Here is a 20,861-nt window from a genome sequence, read left to right as displayed (position 1 = left end):
AAACATGTTGACCTCACTGATATCGGTAGGGGACAATAATATCCCCATCACACCAATCACTTGTTTGTAATTACTATATAGATGCCAGCACCATTAAAACTTAATTTGACATCTCTAAGGGCTTTTAAACCGCACTATTTGTCCTAGGGCCCCCACTTAGTTTAGAAGTGCATCCCTGTCGTCAGGTGTATGCCCGCCCTCTATCAAACCAAGTTTTTAGAGGGCAAGGACTGGTCAATGATGAAGCATGACACCAGGTGGTGTGTGAGACCAGTCCTTCACTTTTTGTGAGATGCCAGCACTCACTATTTAATTATCTCTAGCACTAGCTACAACCCACTGGCAGCGGCTCTTTTGTGTTTAACAGTTTCTGTTGGAGGCCGCCTACTCCCAGCACCCCGTGCCTCTGGTTCCCCTTATCCCGGACATAGTCTGGGTGTTGTGGTTATATATCTTTTTAAATAGACCCAGATCACTTACAGATCGTAAGTCTATCGGGAGCTGATTCCAGGCCACTGACCCGGCAATGCGGCAAGCGCAAGGTAAGTGTCTTTTTTTTTTAATTTAAGTTTACCCCGTTGTTGTCTGTCGACAATACCCCACCTCCCCGCCCCACCGCTCTTACCTGCACGGGCTGCACTTCATCAGGACTACCTTGGCCCACGAAATAAGCACCTCAGGGCCTGATTTAAGGTTTTGTAGACAGTAATCAGACTGTCAGGTTGGCAGAGGGTACCTTGGTCACTTTGACAGGCTACCATCTGCCATACTTAGAGATTACTGACGTCCCAGTGGTCATCTCTGTACATTGAAAGTAAGTGGCATTATAAACAAAAAGTTTGGTGGATGACTCATATCAGTTTAGATGGTCGTTCACAAACGTTTTCGGTTTTCAGAAACAATATCTCACTTTGGAGGTTTGAAAAAGTTTGTAAGAATGTGGTTCTGAAAAAATTAAAATACAAATGATCCCCAAAGCGTGGGAGTTTTCCTCAGTATGTGGGGACTTTACTGTACTGTTCTGTGCCTCACCACCAATATAGGGCTGGCGGTGTAATGTCCTTCCTGCGACGGTCCCTACTCTATCAGGCCATCGAGAGAAGCATTCCATAGGTGGAGCAAATGGGTGCTGTGTCCATGGAAACTTAAGGCCCGCTTATCTCTAAATGACGATGGTGGACAAAGGATTTGGAGGAGAGGGTACACCATCACTTTTGCGATGGTGTAGCCTGCCCACTAAATTCTCAATCTTGCCCACTGACTTTTTGTATTATACCATTGACGACAGGATACGCATTGGCTAATTACGAATTATACGCAATCAAAATCCTAATGAATCAATTAATGCTGGGAAGCTCAGATTATGTCTAACTAGCGATGTCCCCAGGACGGGGACATCCAAATCGCACTCAGTTTGTACGTCAAATAAAGTTGTTCCAAAAAGTTTTTGTAAATTTTGAATTCTTTATTGTTCCAGGATTCACAATTATTACATTTCTTTTGGTTTCTCAATTCTTAATTTATGGGTTTTACTTCATTCAGTAACATCTATTTAATACGTAAATAACAATTTTGCGCCCAATGCATTTGAGGCTGAAAAGTTACAAAACCTTTTTTTAACAACTTTATTTGAAGTACAAACTGAGTGCGATTTGGAGACGCTCCCCCGTCCTGAGGACAGCGCTATTTAGCAGTTATTTATCCTCATACTAGGGATAATTCACCAATCAGCACCAATTAAAGAAATTAAATCAGGTAACAAATTATTTACTAAATTACCAGCAATCCACAAGTGAGTGCGATGGTCTACCTTCCATCTGGATCTATCAACTCAGATTATTCCCATTTAATGTCTGTACATTTCTGATTATTTTTCTATTTCGTCCTCTCCATCAATTCACAGTTCGCTCAAGAAGTCACTCACATAGTTATTACATATATGCATATATTTAGATTACTAAAATTACGAAACATTTCTGTGATACATAGGCAGTATGCCATTTAAAAATAAGAAACGATGGACAATCAACAACGTATGGTCACAATATATTTATGTTATTATTAACATTTTTATTCTTGAGAGAGCACCATTAGGATTTAAAGCAAGAAGCGCAATTAACAATTTTGGAAGAATTCATTTGTGGCTTTACAACGTCAGGCTCTGCAAACTGAGTCAGAGTGTCACTCTCGTTAGCGATGATGTGTTTCACCAAACATCTGGAAGCTTCATCAATATTAATATTGTCCTGAAAGACAAAAGAAGGCGTGAATGAGTCTTTGCATAACATGGAGGACCCATTTATTTGCAGAAAACTGTTGACTTTTAATGAGATGTTTCCTGACAGCATTGTTAACTGCAGTGTGATCAACATTAAAATGCTAGTGTAGACTACAAAATTCACACAATATGCACTGAGCTTGGTTGGCTGGGAGTTGGGGAGGAGAGAAAGAAAGAAAGAAAGAAAGAAAGAAAGAAAGAAAGAAAGAAAGAAAGAAAGAAAGAAAGAAAGAAAGAAAGAAAGAAAGAAAGCAGGAAAGAAAGAAAGCAGGAAAGAAAGAAAGAATAAATAAATAGAAGTACAGATGGAAGGAATGATGAAATTTGGGGAGGATGGAATGAGGGAAGGAAGGAAAGATGTTTAACGGAAGGGAGAAAAGAAGAAAGGTAGGACAAACATGCGTGGATAGGAGAAGGCAAGCTAAACACGGGGAAGGAAGATGTAACGAAGGAAGGACGAAATAGAAAGTAAAAAAATGGGAGGACGAGAGTAAGAAAGAAGAGTGGGAGGGAGGAAGAATGTATGAAGGCAATAAAGAAATGAAAAAGGATTGAAAGGAAGATGGATGACCAAGGGAAAGAAGGGATACGTGAGGACGTGAGGGAGGGAACTGAAGTACGGAAGGAACTAAAGGAAGGAAGAACACTAGCAAGGAAGTAAAGAACAAGGGAAGGAATGCAAAAAGCAAGAAGGGAATACACTTCCGAGTCAGCTGTAAATTGACAACCTTATATAACAATGTTGAATAGCAACGAAATACCGTGCATGCATAAGTTGTTCTTAATTAATGTTCTTTTACTGTGAGGCAACAGGTTTGCTCCTTAAATCTATATATTTTATTAACTTTTCCTACAATAAAATAGTTATGGCAAACATCAGGGTGTCATTGGCTATAGAACAAGCGATATAGCTGACAGTGGTCATTTTACTTGAATCTAGAAAAAATACTGTAAATTGGTATAAGCTATAAAGAGAGTGGGAGCCTTTCCACTTTACCGACATTAATGTAGTAATAGGAGCATTACTACAGTGTTCTGCCTTTAGCAGATTTAGTACGTTTCTTATGCGTCCTACTAAGTGTAAAATGACGGATGGCAGTTGCTTTGATAAGATAAAGCACCCATTCTCAGTATTCAGACATAAGTAGTTCTATTTTTAAAAACAAAACTACCAATGCAGTGCAGGAGCCTTACATCAACAATATGACAACGCCATTAAAAAAATGGCTTGCTGCGACCTTGGCCTCTGAAAAAACAGCAGAATTTGATGGGTGTTTTTGAATGAGTGTGTAGCAAGGCTCAGAAAACTCTATTTACATATTTATAGGTGCATTTACAGCAGTACCAACATACTTTTTCAGAGATATGGTTTCTAGGAATCCAGGAAAACTACAGCACTTTCTTTTGGAAGACATTTTTTAAGACTGTCTTGACAGCATCAGCTTTCTACATGAGGTTGTGGAAATTATACACAGAGGGGCATATTTACAAGCCCTCAGCGCCACCTAAGCACCACTTTTTATGCTCTTTCAACGTGTGCTGCATACAGCACACATAGAAGGTGCAAATCGCCTTTACTGATTGTTTATGTGCAGGAAGGTGTTCCATCCTGCACATAAACAATTGTCCCTGCAGCGCAGGCACCCTTACAACATGGCGGCAGGGTGCCTGCGTTGGCGCTAGTCAGCTTCTTTTGCACCGTCGCTAGGGGAAACACAAGGCTGTGCTGTAAGCTCGTGAACATGGTGCATCGCTGCGTTTTGAAAATGTTGGAGCACGGCACTGCTACATTTGGCACAACTCTACGCTCTGACATTTTCTTGTGAATATACCCCAAAGAGTAGACTTTGGGTATGCAGTCTTCAACTGTTGGCTCTATTGGGCAGGACACCCCTTCACTCAAAGCTTTGTGAAAGTATCAATCACTAGTTGGGTGAGACCAGAGTAGCATTTATGTCTCACCATAATTATATTGTCTTTTAGGTACACTATTCTGCCTGCTATGTAGAGTTTCCTTAGTAATGGACGAGGTGCATTGCTTTCAGCATCTGGTAGACACTATTTGGAAAATGCTGAACTAATATTGGAAGCATTGCTACCTCCTATAAAAAGCAACAAACCTGTCAGATTGATGATTGTTTATTCCATTTACAAAACACTTTTTGGTAGGAAAGTAGAAAATCTTGAGCGATATTAAACGATAAGAAGTAATTGAATTCATTTAAACACATTTACCATTATTATTATTTCAAATTCTAGTACACTATATTGGTCAAGTGTTATGTTTCAAAAAACATTTCTGTGCAAAAGAACACTGCATTAAAAATATCAATCAATTATCTAGTTTTAAAAAATGACCTGCAATCTTCTATATAGCAGCCACCAGGTCTAGCCCATTCCTAATGCAATCTTTATTACAAAGTGCATTCTGTTTTTATCAAAATCAAAAACTGTGTTTTTAAGCTGGTGTCCATGCGTCAATTGTGGCAGCATTATTAGGATCCTTCCCCCTGCACCACAGTTTTTTGTATTTGCGACTGCACTAGCGTCATAACGACATCAGGGGCCGTATTATGTCCGGTTCCCTGGGAGTTCAGCGGTGTGTGTGCCCACTTTGTGTGCCCCTGGGGCACTAGGGTATTACAGAAGGGGCTGTAGATGGTTATGCAGCCACTTATGTAATACTGATAGGGCTGGTGCACATGTAAGAGCCAGTGTTACCTTGAGAGAGCATTCCCTCACTTGCATTGAGGCATGGCACCATGCAAATGAGAGAAGCACTTTGCCTCTTTGTGTCCTATTACAGACATGGGTGCAGAGGCTAAGAGGCCCTTAGTAGACCCACTCACAGTACTTCACAATAGTTGGCGTATTGTAAATACGCCTCCTGAGGGCAGCTTTCTGGAGGGGAGAAAGTGGGTCTCATGGACGCCCCTGGACATTCCCCTGCAGGAAGGTTAATTCACTCACTCCACCCACCTAAGGGGGGGCGCTCTCTGGCTTCCACCTGCACTGTGGAACATGGAGCAACTTATAATTCCGAATGAGGTCGCACACTGCTCGTCCCATCAGCGTGTGACCCCGGAGCATGATGGTCGATGTAGTAGGTATCAGCGGGTGCGCTTCTACCCGAGTCTTGAGTCTTGAAGGTATTCACTTGGTGTGCTTGCCATCCCTGGACACGTGTTTCGCTGTTATTACCGCTCGTTAGCAGGGATTAGGCGTGTGCACGGGGTTGCTGCGTGGGCTGCCGAAAATATTCATAGGTCCAGATACCTTTTTGTGGCGCGCAGGTGCGTAATCTCGAGGTCGTCACCCCCACCGGCTCAAGGGAGCCTGTATAAATAGTAATTCCGAATGAGGTCGCACACTGCTCGTCCCATCAGCGTGTGACCCCGGAGCATGATGGTCGATGTAGTAGGTATCAGCGGGTGTGCTTCTACCCGAGTCTTGAGTCTTGAAGGTATTCACTTGGTGGGCTTGCCATACCTGGACACGTGTTTCGCGGTTATTACCGCTCGTCAGCAGGGATTAGGCGTGTGCACGGGATTGCTGCGTGGGCTGCCGAAAATATTCATAGGTCCAGATACCTTTTTGTAGCGCGCAGGTGCGTAATCTCGAGGTCATCACCCCCACCGGCTCAAGGGAGCCTGTATAAATAGTAATTCCGAATGAGGTCGCACACTGCTCGTCCCATCAGCGTGTGACCCCGGAGCATGATGGTCGATGTAGTAGGTATCAGCGGGTGCGCTTCTACCCGAGTCTTGAGTATTGAAGGTATTCAGTTGGTGTGCTTGCCATCCCTGGACACGTGTTTCGCGGTTATTACCGCTCGTCAGCAGGGATTAGGCGTGTGCACGGGGTTGCTGTGTGGGCTACCGAAAATATTCATAGGTCCAGATACCTTTTTGTGGCGCGCAGGTGCGTAATCTCGAGGTCGTCACCCCCACCGGCTCAAGGGAGTCTGTATAAATAGTAATTCCGAATGAGGTCGCACACTGCTCGTCCCATCAGCGTGTGACCCTGGAGCATGATGGTCGATGTAGTAGGTATCAGCGGGTGCGCTTCTACCCGAGTCTTGAGTCTTGAAGGTATTCACTTGGTGTGCTTGCCATCTCTGGAGCAAATTATAAGCAGTCGCTCTGGATTTCACTGAATTAACTACCCCAGGGCAGGACCCTGGACTACTCTTGGTTTTCTCCTGTATTACTCTTAGAATTCAGAAGTACTACAAGAGTATGTCACAGTGAAATATTTGTGAATCGAAACCTTTGTCTTTACTGCACACCTTGCTCGCACTTATCAAGACTCTTGGCCATTCTAATAATGTAAACTAATGTCCTTTTCATCAACAAAATATCCGTGAAGCAATGTAATCTATTCTTTACAATTTACCATGCTTGCTTTATTTTCCTTTTGAAAACTATTCATAAAACATTTCCTCTTTACCCTGTCTTATCCTTTCAATTTGATATTTTATATTCCCCTGTAACTCTTTTTTCTAAAGATGATTATACTGGTATAAGTGCTAAAATATGTAAGTAAAACAATATACATAGACTGGCTAATTGTCCCAATTGTGCTGCTATCAAATATTAATTGCTAGCGTTTTAAAAGAAGTTTGATATTTACCACACTAGAGTTTATTCTACTATTCCTAGAGCTTCACTATGATTGGTATTGCTTGAGAGGCAGACAGAATGTTGTGCTAGCAAAATCTGTGTTCAACTAAAAGGGCGTTTCATAAAAGTAAGTATGCACGTGTATATTCTCTTTTGTATTTTTACTCTTACACCTAAGTGTAAATCTCCAATGTTTGCTATTCACCATTTCCAAATGGAGATTTGAACTTAATGGTAAACGTACATCTACCCCCATCAAATGAGGAGGTGGAGCCTATTACAATTGTATTTACTACTGTAACGTTACTACAATTAACTTCCCTGTAATTTAGGTTTCACTAAATTGGTGTACATGGCTGCAAACTTGTCACCCAACCACATGGGACAAGACATACCGATAGGAAGGTAGGAGACTTTAACACATGGCGGACAGCCAACTGCTCAAGACCCACATTTCACAATATAAAAGAGATGGTATTTTTTAACTTTTCCTCTAGGAAGAGTAAAAATACATCCTGTAGACCAAACTGTTATATGCTTTAACTAATAACAGGTATTTAACACAAAAAGTTATTGCTAATCTCCCTCGGTCTTTCAGCACTTTCTTAATCATACCATTTGAATTTTTTCTTATATAGACACACCTGCATAGTGATTTAAATGCTTAGATGTTACTTATTCTAAGTTGATCCCAGGAAGGGAAAGCGTTTCCCCCATTGTATCTTTTGCACAGCCAATCAGTGCATAATTCTACAAGGACCATCATCTTTTAGTGGCCAATTATAGAGTATGTTAGTAATCAGTCCCCTTCTTTACACGTGTTTCACATTTGCCATGGACCACAATATTTCTCCTTTGAGTAAGCTATACTATTGAAAGTATCATACTCTTCATTATATAATAAGTATTATTTTCTTCTTAGAAATGCTACACCTAATTTTCAGTCTTGAGACAGCCCGAAGCTCGTAGATCGAAAAGGTGATTGGCTGAACAATGAGGATGCTGGGTGTAAATATAAAGATTTCATGCCATCAAAGAGATTATGTAAACTGTTGTATTGTAAACTGTTGAGACTACACGATTATTGATCCCACAATTTTGCATGAAAATATAAGTTGGCGAAAGTACCACACACTCTACAAAAATGCCTCCTAGTAATTGGAATGGAATTCGAAAAGAGATGTAAATGTACCAATCAGTTATAACCATTTTCAATTAAGATTGGCAGTACATGTTGAACTGGGGACTAGTGGACCATAACCAATTATATCATACGTAGCTCTCTGGGAAGACAGGTCTGCTATTTGTGGTCTTGCTCTAGGGGAAAGGCCAACATCAAATGTAAACCTCCCTGAAAAGAACATGGAAAAGGAAACTAAGTAGGGCGACACACTCTAATTGGCTCTCAATGTAAATTGACCCCTTGACATCATCAGAATAATCCAGTAGACTTCACTTGGGGTCATGGGCTACTTGGACCAATTAGCACACTTTCCTCAGACCCAGACTGTCACCACTGGCAACCACTTGCTCTGGAGGTGAGCATTTAGCACCCTTTAGCCTAAGGCTTCTACTCTGTGCGTGTTGAAGGATGTCTGATGTATGGAATGCTAGCTCCTGATTGGCTCATTTGTAAATCCTTCTGTTGGTGTCAGCCAAAAAAGCCGGAAGGGTGTCTTGGAAGGACGGACATGTCTGGGAATGCAGAATACCATCTTCAGCTGGAACGCCCAGAACGTATGGGTTTTCCCATTATATGATCGCCACTGTATATGCTGCCATGAAAATCCAATGTGCAGGAAAGCTTCAGATCATCCGCATCTCTGATGTTCATTCTCTCTGGGGAAAGCCCGTCTTTTAACCTACTGGAAGATAGAACATCCAGCCACCCATCCAGGAATGGTATATCAGAGCATTTTTCCAGCATGTGTAACAATTAAAGCTGATTTATATACTGCAATAGAGGATTATACTCTGCAGGTTTTTAGAGTGAGGCCTGGTGGACTTCAATGGTGTAAGAAAGGCACATTTAAAAAAAGGGTTCTTAGAGTTTTATATAGAGCGAACTAGACCCGAGACATCGGGTACCAGAGAGCTTTACACGAGCACCAGTTTCGTTACAGAAGGACACATTCATTTTTTTTGTTAGTCATGGGGAGATTAAGTGTTTTGCCCAGAATCACAGGATGTTGAGCATTGTTGCCGAGACTCGTACCCGGTTCCCCAGCTTCGAGGTCGACTGCTATAGCCTAAGGCTACATCCTCTCCCCAATTAGTGAGCTCCTATCGATATATATACCAAGAGAAACAAAAAGGTTAGAGGCCAACTCACAAAGATTGGCTTATAGAAGTATGACTTATTCTTACAGTACTCCTGACATACTCATGAATTTCCGGAGTACTACAAAAGGATGGTACAGGGAAGTTGTTTTTGACACCACCCGTAGAAGCTTTGGAGGATGTACCTTTTTTGTATTATGCCTAAGTGCTTATAACTTTAAATGTACTTGTAACATGTTAAACTAGTAAAATACTTTCCACGCAAACATATTTTTCAAACCAAAAAACAAAATTGCCTACATGAACTGTCTCTAAAACAGGTTACAATGTAACCTTCAACTATGGTCTGATACCCATGTAAAGTACTCTGATACCCCTGGGTCTAGCCATCGCTATATAAAACCTTTCAAACAAATTAATAAATAACTCTTAAAAGGGGTGCCAGCTGGAGAGCTCCTCTCATCTCACCTCCACTGAGAAATAAAAACGGTGGGGGTAATTTACTAAGGTGTTTATGCATATGTAAAGTAGTACTAGAAGAGTACCACATCACGTACTCTTGTGAATTGGCCTGATAGTGTGGAATAGAGACGTGTAGGAAAATGGGATTTATTTGTGACAAAAGAGTGATCATTAATAAAGGAAAACACCAACAATCTAACATGTAGTACTACTTCATGTAGTTATATATGTCTTTGTGCACTGGCCCCTATATGTAAACAGAAGTTAAGTGGATGTTCCCAATACATCACAGGTTCGTAAAATCTGTGAAAAATGTGTTCAGAGGATCCTCAGTAGGTCACAGTATATCACAGAAGATGTTGAAGACAAACACCATCTCACAAGGCATCTATCACAATCTCCAGTTACGGAAAAATGCCAAAGCAGCAGCCTTATTAAAAGTGTCGTACATGAGGAGGGCATGGCAGGGATTAAGCTGGACAGAAGATAATGGTGAACAGTCGCACTCCTATTGTCAGCTGGGGATTTGGGTCCAGGTAGAACTGTGAGTAGGTGCAATCAGGTAAACACTCCTGAGTTTAAGGGTGTGAATGAATTCAGTAGAAGCGTTGTCCCAACAGTGGGCAACGTCACTTGATTGCACTCAGCAAAAATCTTTCAATAAAGTTCTTTCAATTCAAAATAAGATTCGTAGATTAAATTTTGTTCTTCTTGTTCTTCCTTTATTAATAATGAATTCTTCATGATTCAGATTATTTCAGTCATAATCATTGCCTTGTATGCCCAATGCATTTCAGGGCTTGCCCTTCATCAGGGGAATTTAGATTTGTGATATCAGTTGTGAATTCGTGTGATCCCAAGGGTTCACTTGTGGAGTCACTTAGATATAGTGCATACATCGGGTGTAGTCCGCGCTGGATTCGGAACCGACGTGATTAAGGTTCAGAAGGTGGTGGCGTTTCTTCGTCAGTAACCGCCATAATCTGAATAATGAAGAATTCTTTATTAATAAAGGAAGAACAAGAAGAACAACATTTTATCTACGAATCTTATTTTGATTTGAAAGAACTTTATTGAAAGCTTATTGCAGAGTGTAATCTAGTGACGTTGCCCACTGTTGGAGAACGCTTCTACTGGAGGCATTAAGCTGGCACAGGATGGACATCATCTTGATAATCAATGAGAAAAGGACACTTGTATCTACAAAAACTAGCTTCCAGGGGCAGAGTCAGCACAGGAAATTTCTGGACTTTCACGTGGCCCAGACCATGATTAATAGCGACTCTATGCGCCCTGAAGAGGAGGAATTCTCCCAGCAAACAGGAATATGAATCTGTGATTGCCTGTAAGCACATGAATACTGCACAAGTAGTGTAAGTAATACCCCCCCCTTTGTATTTGTCCTGACGAAAGCTCTGCAGACCCAGCTGGGCCATCAGGAGCTGAAACATGTCGACTTTTTACCAATGTCATATATGATAATCCAGTTACACGATTATCGAATATACCCAGTTATTTTAGCTAACAGTACTCACCTTTTCTAATAAAGTTGTCGTTTTGGTGAACAACTGTTTTTTACATTTACCCTCTTAGTTTGGCCTTTGGACACCATCCCTCTGGAGGTGTCATTTTGATCTCTGGACACTTCTACATTCTCCAGAGGTGCCTCGGGTGAGGCAGGCATACTATACCTTTGACCACCCAATGACTATGCCATGACGCTAGATGAGGGGCGGAAAAACAAATATACCGCATCGTTACAATCTTCAGCGTCTATGAGGGTTGTCAAAGAGAACCAATGGTTTTTGTAGATACAAGTGTCCTTTTCTCATTGATTATCAAGATATTGTCCTTGGGGAACTGAACGGGACAAGAATTCCTCATCCCTCTCCTTTGATGAACGACAGGATGGACATCTCCAAGCTCCTGCTGGTGATCCCTGCTCTGGCAATTTATCCTTGGATTTGGAAGAGCTCAGGTAGCACTCTCCCGCAGAAGGGAGCTGAATGAACCTGCTAGGAGGTACCATCGGTAGAGAGAAGCTGGGGGTATGACTGCAGTGGAGCAAAGCGCCAAACCCAGGCCCACCAAGATGACGTAGAATGGCCTGAGACTCCGAGAGCCCTCCCTCCCCTTTGATTGCCTCCCCCACCAGGCCCGGTACCAAGAACGGCTGGGGAAGAGGACAAGGGATTTCTAAAGCTGTGAAGCACTGAAAACTGTGCACCAGGCTTCCTTTAGAGAGAAGCTGTGGTAGTCACATATCCCCTTCAAAGCGAAGCGAGACAGTGGCCCTCATATACCACACATTATGGTCTGCATTCAATAAAGCACATGTAGCACAACGACGTGGTGGGGGGGGCGAATGATCACACTACAAATTGACAGGGTAGAGAACCCAATGAAGGCATCAGACAATGGTGAAAGATAGGTCGGACAGAACTCCGTTGCCAAAAAAGCAACAATCTCCCTCTCAATCTACCAACAGGGACAGTGCGGTGATGCCTTCATGTCCATGGGAGCAACAATAGCGAATCAAGTGGACGAGCTGGGGAAGATTCTTAGGTGCCACCAGGAATGAGTGGTGGACATGGAGGGTCGCTTCAGCCTTAATAACATTAGGTCACAGAGCTAATAGAGAGGATCATGGGGCAGTCGGTGGATCTTTATGTGGAATCGTGGCTCACTGACATCATATATAATGGTGCCCCACCAACTCTATTTTTAGTTGAAAGAGCACACCAAGTCCTAGCATACCTGTGGTCCCAGGGGGACTACCAAGAATGATGGTGGGGAAGTTATTAAACTTCAAAGATTGGAACCGGATCTTGCAAATGGCTACCAGGTCCATTGGCCCCTGGTCAGTGGACAGTAGTAGGGTCCACCTCTTCCTGACCTTTACGCTTCAAACCCAGCAGAAAAGACACTAATTTCTGGAAGTAAAGGCGAAACTAAGGCAACTAGGTCTGACGTCTGCGCTCCTTTATCTGGCCAAAGGTTTGGGATGGCTGGAACGAGCAGAAGAGCTTTTGTAGGGGAAGGGAGCCTGGCAGAAATCGATCAGACGAGGGGCAGTCGATGTAACCATAACGGTGCTGCGCCGATTGGCAGCCTCTCATCTTCTTGTTTTTCTGAAACAAGCTTCCAAATCAGACCTTTGTTTCAGGCAAAAATGAACAATGAACCTGGTGTGTAGGGAGTGCAACAGGGCTATCAATTGTTTTCCCTGCATGGAATTGCTGTGCTGTTCTACATGAATTAAGGTGCGGCTGCTACCACTGCTTCAAGACAGTCCTGTATCAGAAGGAGAGCCGAATCAGGGGTTTCTTGTAGGAGAGCATGCTTGGACTCCACTGGTAGAAATCCAGTGGATCACTCGCCTCTAAATGGGGTTGGGGGAGCAAGGTTGTGGCATACTCTAAATGAATCTGAATGAATCCTGCGGTCCCTGCTATATTCATCGTAACAATGGTTTGAGGGTAGCCCTCAATCCGACTTTTAGCCTGTGAATTTTCCTGAGAGTTGCCAAAGCAGTAGGAGAATTTGATAGAACTGGCTACTACTCTGGCTGTTTGCTGCAATATCGTTGCCCATTCGCATATCATGTTCTCAATATTGTTTACAAACAAAATCGACACTATTGAGTGTAGATTTTCTATTATTACCTCCAATGGGGAGAGATTTTTGTAAAATATATTTAGGACAGATATTTGGCACTAAGCATCATACCTTTGGCATATGTGGGAACAGTTTTTCTTGCCTGTGTGTTGTGTGATGTTGCAATAGTAGTTTACTGCCTCAATTATACCTGCGCTACCAGGGCTGGACTGGGAACCCAAAGCAGCCCTGGCAATTTTGTCAAGCCAGCGCCCAGCCACGGTAGGGTGGGGGGGAGGTTGCAAGCGTGAAGCTTTGCTGGGTAACAAAACCAGGCCCGATCACTGCTGCTTATGCTACTGGGCGATGATATTGCAGCATCGCTGCAAAACTGGCCTCCAGTAACAAAACCGCCCCCATCGCTCCAAAACCAGCTGCACCCTTCCAGGCTCCTGTGCAAAGGCCTGATGCCCGCAATGGCCAGTCTGGCCCTGTGTGCCACCTTGACTCATCAATAGTTCCTATATTTTCGCACAAAGACACACCCCCCGCACAGACACACACAACCAGTCCAAGGATAATTGCATAAATTGCAGACCATCCCTACACTGAGGGATGTGGGCCAGGCTTTATGGGACTGCTGTTGCAACACAACACATCCAGTGCCTGCATGTAGTGCGAAGCAGTAATAACATATACCAGAAAGGCTCAGGCCAGACCTCACTGGAGGTTGAGACTTATGTATGGGCTGCCTTATCTTTTCTCTTTGAATTCGACAATCTGCCGTGGAAATTCCAGTTCTTCTGATACAATTAGTGTCTACAGAACCCAATTACAGCACATACTTTTTTCGTACATTTGTCAAAAAGGGCCCGATTGAGCAAATACAGAATTACCAATTATAGGTAAAATGTAGTTAGTTACACGTACAACATAGTCACAATATCTTCGTCAGCATTAAGCAAAATACATTTGGAGGAAACAGTTGGTATGTGCAGATAACGCTAAATTTGACAAAAATAAATGGACACGAAGGGAATTCTGAAACTCAGCAGCGATAATACTGCCCCATCTGTACGCACAACCGAATTGCATCACTGCATTTCCACTTGGACACCTGCAAAATCTAAAAGGCACCAAATGAGCTGTTAGCACTCCAGCCAACTCCAGGGTCACAGAAATGGCTGCATCAACTAGAAATGTTTAGAGGCAGGATTGCAAATGCAATCCGTTTGGGGAAATAAACTTTATTGCGAACAGTTTGTAGACCATTAAAACGCTGTTTAAAAACTGTCTGCATTTTATGATGTTTCGAGCACTTGCGGTTTAATGGAAGTATAGTTTATTTCAAATTGTATCTGCTTTGTGCAGAAAGGGTTAGAGGATAAATTAATAGAATGAATATGTATGCTCCCTTTCTTTTTTGCGCCAATAAAGAGAGCCCAATAACCCCAGGGATGCGGGGACTTAATGAATATCTAGATATCATGCTTCCAAAGAAAAAACTCTTGAACATATCATTATTAATACATACAAAAAGATAGCTAAAACAAAAATTAGATAATCATGCTTGGGTGAAAAAAATATTAGATCTTTAATAATATATACAAAAGCATAATCATAAAAAATACTATTATAAAAAAATCTGTGCAAGTCAAAAAGGCATAAAAAAGCCACTAAACACACACGTCCCCGTACACACAGATATTATCTGTAAAGAAGAGGAACAACAGGGAAGTTGTGTTAAAGAAAGATCTACGAACTCAACAAACCAATCCGCCTCCAGCCTGTCAAAAAATTGTACAACAACGCGTAATATGAAGTACTTCAATTATAGCAATGACCAGCGTCGACATTTTGGTCTTTTTATGTCATTTATATATAAGACCCTCCTCAGAACAAAGAAGGCTTCCTTGACAACTTTTGAGATCCATCAGTAAAAGGAAAATAACTACATTACAACCAGATGAACACTCGTTTGAAAGAGTCAAAAGTACCCAAGGAAGAAAAGTGAATTAGCGAAACACCACCAATATAAGTATTAAAAAAAAATGCAAAGACACTGAGAGTATGAGGATATACAACCCAGGCCAATGCAAAAAAGTGATTCCAACACCAACCAGGGCTCTTGTTTAACCAACCATTTTCCATAACTTATAAACACCATCAATGAACGCTTGCCTTAGTCTGAGCAGCTAGGCTTTGGAGGCGGAGCCTAACACGCCCAACAGCTCAGGCGCTGAACCAGGTGGTGTTTGAGGCTTTGGAAGACAGGAGAGGCCAGGACAGCAACCTTTCCTCCTTCCCACAGTCATCAGGGTCCCAAGAAATGCTGGGAAGAAAGGGCAAGGAGAGATGGGGCGGCGTTGCACTGGGTGAGTGACCTTCATTCATCCAGCAATTCAATTAATTCCTAAGAACATTCCAGTTTCCCATGGTAATCCATAAAGCCCTGAGCAGGGCAGGTCAGGGCAGGTCAATGCTGCCAGCTCAGTGCTTCAGCACCCATTCATTTAGCATGGGGGCCGCTGCAACAGCAGCGTAGCATGTATTTGAGATGAAGCTGTTAGGAAAATAGAAGTTTTGGGCATTCAAGACATGCATCAGCCTGAACCTGTGTTAAGTAGCAGATCTATCTTTCCAACAGGGGTGCTACACACCAAGGAAGATGTGTGACCAACTGCTAGTGATGGTGACGAGAGAGCTGGAAAGTAGGGCTCAATCAAACATACTTGTGGTCCACCTGGGGGGGCAGGGAGGAACGATCTGGGAAGGAGGCAGCACCGGACACAATGAGAAGGGATATAACCATGGTAGCCAAACTATTGGGCCCGCCTATATTAACATAGCAATGGGCAATTTCTGCAGAGCATGGGCTGGGATTTTATGAGCCACAGGATCATTAACCTACGGGTCCCTTGTTACCACAAGGGGAACAAAGTCCATTTGTTGGGTGTGGGCATGGTTATGATCTTTCTGAATATTTCAGGTGTTTTAGAACAACTTGTATACTCATTGGTAGATCTGGATGTAGGTGCAGAGGGTGAAGCTGCCAAAGGTTGTGCAACTATTGGCAGCATGATGGAGGCAGCAAATTTAAGCAATCTCAATCATGCCCACAGGAAGCTGGAAGGACCAAGAAGGGCAGGATTGCCATACCATTATGCCTTGCCATACCATTATGCCTTGGGATACTTAATGGCAGTGGCACCGGGGCAGGGGCAATAGAGGAGCCAACAGGGTAGCCACAAAGCACACATATCACTTGCAACCCTAACATGGCCTGAATGTCTACGAAGTCAAACATAGGTAGCAAGGGAAGCCTAGATGCTGCTGCATGCAAGTCAAGGGTGCGTTACACAGTTTCCAGTCAAATAACGATGGAACTGAAGCCTGCGAGTAGAGGCAAGGACCTGCAGTTGGTATCAGTGATTTATGGTTTTATTGTGACTGATTCATGGTTCTTATCAGTGATTCATGGCTTTATGACAAAGTGATAAACAACTGTGGCCTGTTATCCCCAACCAACTAATCTGTGCATTCATGGGAAGAGGGCAGTTGGTTTAGCAGAGGTTGGGGCTGTGTGGCATGTTTGGGTGGGTTAGGACGAATCACTATCTGTTTTTTTTTTGTTAAACCGTTTTTATTGCAGAACCAAATGTATAGATTCTGGGGGTGACGGGCACTTGTTTCGGTCTCCTCAAGGTACTAAGGAAGTTTCTACCCCTTTTGTCGGAAGAACACCGGAAACTGACTGTGCAGGCTCTGATCGGGTCCAGGCTGGACTATGCCAATGTCCTCTACCTGGGCCTGCCGGAGTATCTGCTACAGCGCCTCCAGGTGATGCAGAACGCTGCGGCAAGAGCCATTTATGGCTTAAATAGGCGAGCCAGTGTGGCGGGTCTCTTGCAGGCCTTACACTGGCTGCCTATCCGCAAGCGCATCATTTTCAAGACGCTGACCTTGGCCTATAAGGCCCTTCACTCCGGGGGCGCAAAGTACCTTCAAAGGAGACTGTCCTTTTACCATCCGGCCCGGGCTCTCAGATCGGAGTCACAGTTCCTGGCTGTGGTGCCACGCATGGAAAGAGCTCGTATCGGAGGTCGCTCCTTTGGACTGCGGGCACCACAGCTGTGGAACTCTCTGCCGCTGACACTCCGGGGCGCTACCAGCCTGTTGGCTTTTAGGAAGGGTCTAAAGACCTGGCTGTTTACTCTATAGGCCTTTCTTCCCCTTTTTTTCACTGCATTCCCTTCTCTGTTATTATTGCCGTGTTATGTTATTTTGCCGTAGGTCTCGCTGTTAAAGCGCCGGGACACTCTTTTTGAGTCGCCGCGCGCTATATAAAAAGAAATATAACATAACATAACATAACATAACATAGCATCCTAAACAGGAATCTTGTCATCAGCGTGGAGTCCTCGCCCCCTTGTCCGTACATCCAACCTTTATACACAGCCATTCAGCCCACATCCCGGAGGCCGGGCGGCAATACTCGTAAACAAGAAAATCTTTACATCCGTTAGTCGCTGTGTGTGTCGTATGAGGAGGTCCGCTGTCTGCTTTTAAGTTTACATCACCCCCCCCCGGTGTCTCATGAAATAATCGCCTCTCCTGCACCGCTTGACCTAGAAGTTCCCCACCACCCCCTCTTAACCCCTCCCCCCCAAATGTCCCCACTTGCGCCTAGCCAACATATGTGTGTCTGTGTAGTGACTAGCAGGAGATCATAATCGTGTACTGGATATGTGTGCTTGGTGAGGGCGCTATTGATATGGGTGTGCCGGTCGCGTCTTCTGGTGCCTCCCCCTCTCCTTCCTCCTCCTCTACCGAGCTGTCTCGCAGGGCTTGCACCAAAATTTCCCACTCCATTGCCGCCTCCCGAGGTCTCTCGTCCCCCTTTCGGCGTGCCAATTGGTACCTGATTGTGCTCTCGCTCGCCGCCCATTTCAGAAACTCATTTAGCCACCTCCGATGCCTGGGGCCCATTTTCGACTTCCATCCCTTGGTCACTTCTCTTTTGGCTAAGAGGAGGCCCATGTCAATGAATTTGCTTGATATCTTATTTTTGGGCGTGTGTGGGAACCAGTGCAATATACTGACGGCTGTATCATAACGGAGGTCCTTACTTGCCACTTCATTCAGGGTGTCGCCAATCCCCTCCCAGTAATTCTGTAGGTGAGGACAGTCTCTGAGCATGTGGGTCAGATCCGCTCCTATTCTATTACATCGTGGGCAGGCTGTCTCCTCCGCCCGAAGTATTTCCTTATTTTGTTTGGGGTAAGGTAGGCCCTGTGGAGAACATAGAAATGAATCAGCTGGAATCGTGTGTTCCTCGTACTCTTTCTAGCGCGTCTCACCAGCTGCGCCCACGTGGTATCTGGGATTTCCGTCTGCAGGTCTAGTTCCCACTTGGCTTTTAGCCCGGTCAGAGGTTGCAAGGTTTCATTTAGTATTCTAGAGTAGAGGCATGTGACCGCCTTGTAGGTCCCTGCAGACATCATAGTGTACTGGCAGGCCAGCGTCGTTGGTGGTTCCACTAGCCCCTCGCCCCAGTGTGCCTGAATGGCTCGCACCACCGCCGCGTGCAGTAGGTAGTCCCCCCGTGGCAGGTCGTAGCGCTCTTGCAGCGTTTGGTATGGGGTCAGTGCCCCATCGTCGTATAAGTCCCCCAGCATCTGGAGCCCTACTTCCTCCCAGTGTTGCAAGTGCGATCAATCTCCACCATGTGGGATCGCTCTCACCATGCCCATAGGGATCTCGGGTGTGTAAGGATGTTTGACTCCCGCTCGTCTTTGTGATCGGTTCCAGCAAAGACGGAAAGTTCTTTCCTCCAGGGATAGGTCTCTGAGTGCCAATCGTTGTTGTAGGGCGATATAGGCAAGCACATGTCGAGGGGTGCCGCTGTTCCTTTCCTGCTCCGGACCGCGGTACACCCTCGCAATTTCCTGCGTAAAGGTCTGTAGCTGGGCCGCTAGGTAGTAGATTTCAAAATCAGGGACCGCCAGGCCTCCCTCGTCCTTTGGGCGGGTCAGCGTGGTCAGCGCTATCCTGCATCTGCCCGTACCCCACAGAAAGGAAATAACCATCGATTTCAACTGACAAAATATCGCACTACGAATCACTATCTGTTATTCACAATTCCTCCTGTAATTACAGTTGTATAGTAGCAAGACCCATTATATATGTAAAACCAACAAAGATCCAAACGATCTGAAGGTGTGTACTCAGTAACCTACAACAAATCAGGCCCTCTTAGATTACTGAATGGCAGTAATGCAGCCTGCAAGTTAGGATGCCATAGTTACTAAGCGCACAATGCAGGTAGCAATTTCTAGTTTGAGAATTTACGCACCCAGCATTAGCATAAGCATGTCTACATTCACTAAATACTAAAGGAAACTGCTTGCAGGTGAAACGTCAGTGCAGCGGTGCGCAAAAAAGCTACTGAAACTAGACTTATACGTTCTCAGAGCATCAAGTAGTAAATCAGAGCGTGGCTATGTAATCAGTGTAAGTGCTGGTGCACTGCGAAAAGAGAGGGTGTCATTTTGAACCATCAGACATCATGTGCATAGTCAAATTATCAGTAAAACTGGCCAACGAGGACAAAAGATTAAAGATTATAGGAGACTAGAATTCAGTTTAGACAGAATCAGCAGAAACCAAGAGGCAAGATACTAAAAGGGTAGACCCCCACATCTGTGCAATAGAAGGGACACCTTCTCCCTACACAATTTGCACTATTCTCCCTGCATCACAAGAGGGAGCAAGTATTAAAAAAGCCAATAGGCCTCGTCTATGTGAAAGCTATTGGCCATGCCAATGTCATTTAGCCATGTTGGATAACAGCATGACTGTGCAGCACGGCTAAAAGTAAATTTAGAAAAAAAAGCTCTACGACGTGGCCAGCGCTGGCCATGTCATATCGGTTGTTTTCTTATGGGGGAGTGAGGATGGGAAGCACATACAATGGTAAGGAGGGTGGGTGTGGTCAACATGGATAATGGGAAAGATGGTGGAAATGGTAAGACGTGGTCAGTACTGGCTGAGTCATAACTCTTTTATTGTCTGCTGGTGGATTGGAGGGCAACACAGACAGACAGGAAGGAGTACCGTGGAAACCAGGAGGTTGAGAGAAAAAAAGCAACATGGACAAGGGGGTAGTGGGATAGTAAAAAGTAACACAATAAAGGTGTGGGAGGGTAATAAGAAATATGGATAAAAGTGGGAGATGGGAAAGAAGTAACACAGACAATGGTAAGGGATGGAAGGAAAAGACAAAATGGAGGTGGGAGTGAAAAAAAGCAACACAGATGAGAGTCATGAAGAAAAGAAATACTACCTGAATCACAGCAAGCAGTGGATGGACAGCGCAAAAAGTGGGTGGTAAATCAATGATTTGTGTGTGGCCAGAACACTACCTGTTGAAGTGCAAGTGTCAGCCCCTCTCATTTCTCCCAGCCCCGGAAGACCCATCAGAATGCAAATGAATGCAGATGAGTACTCAATGAAGATGAGCCTCACCTTCCTGTGTTTGTGGCTGTCTAGAGGCAATACACAAAGTATAGCTGTCACCCGACCCACACGTGTATTGGAAACAGGCTGCAAAGCACACAGAG

The 20,861-nt window shown here is 44.0% G+C and overlaps 1 protein-coding gene across 1 annotated transcript in view; it reads right to left on the bottom strand.

The window, feature by feature from the left end:
* Positions 1–2,034: 2,034 nt before the first annotated feature.
* Positions 2,035–20,861, bottom strand: part of RAB38 (RAB38, member RAS oncogene family) — a 317,605-nt gene continuing 298,778 nt past the window's right edge. The window contains exon 3 of the mRNA XM_078656234.1: positions 2,035–2,246. Within this exon, the coding sequence (XP_078512360.1) occupies positions 2,091–2,246 (156 nt within the window). The 3' untranslated portion in view covers positions 2,035–2,090. The remainder of the gene's footprint in view (positions 2,247–20,861) is intronic.

Source organism: Lissotriton helveticus, chromosome 8 (assembly GCF_964261635.1).
Source record: "Lissotriton helveticus chromosome 8, aLisHel1.1, whole genome shotgun sequence".
In the NCBI taxonomy this organism is placed as follows: domain Eukaryota; kingdom Metazoa; phylum Chordata; class Amphibia; order Caudata; family Salamandridae; genus Lissotriton; species Lissotriton helveticus.
The sequence above is the reverse complement of the archived record's forward strand: the minus strand, read 5'-3'. Positions and strand labels throughout refer to the sequence as shown.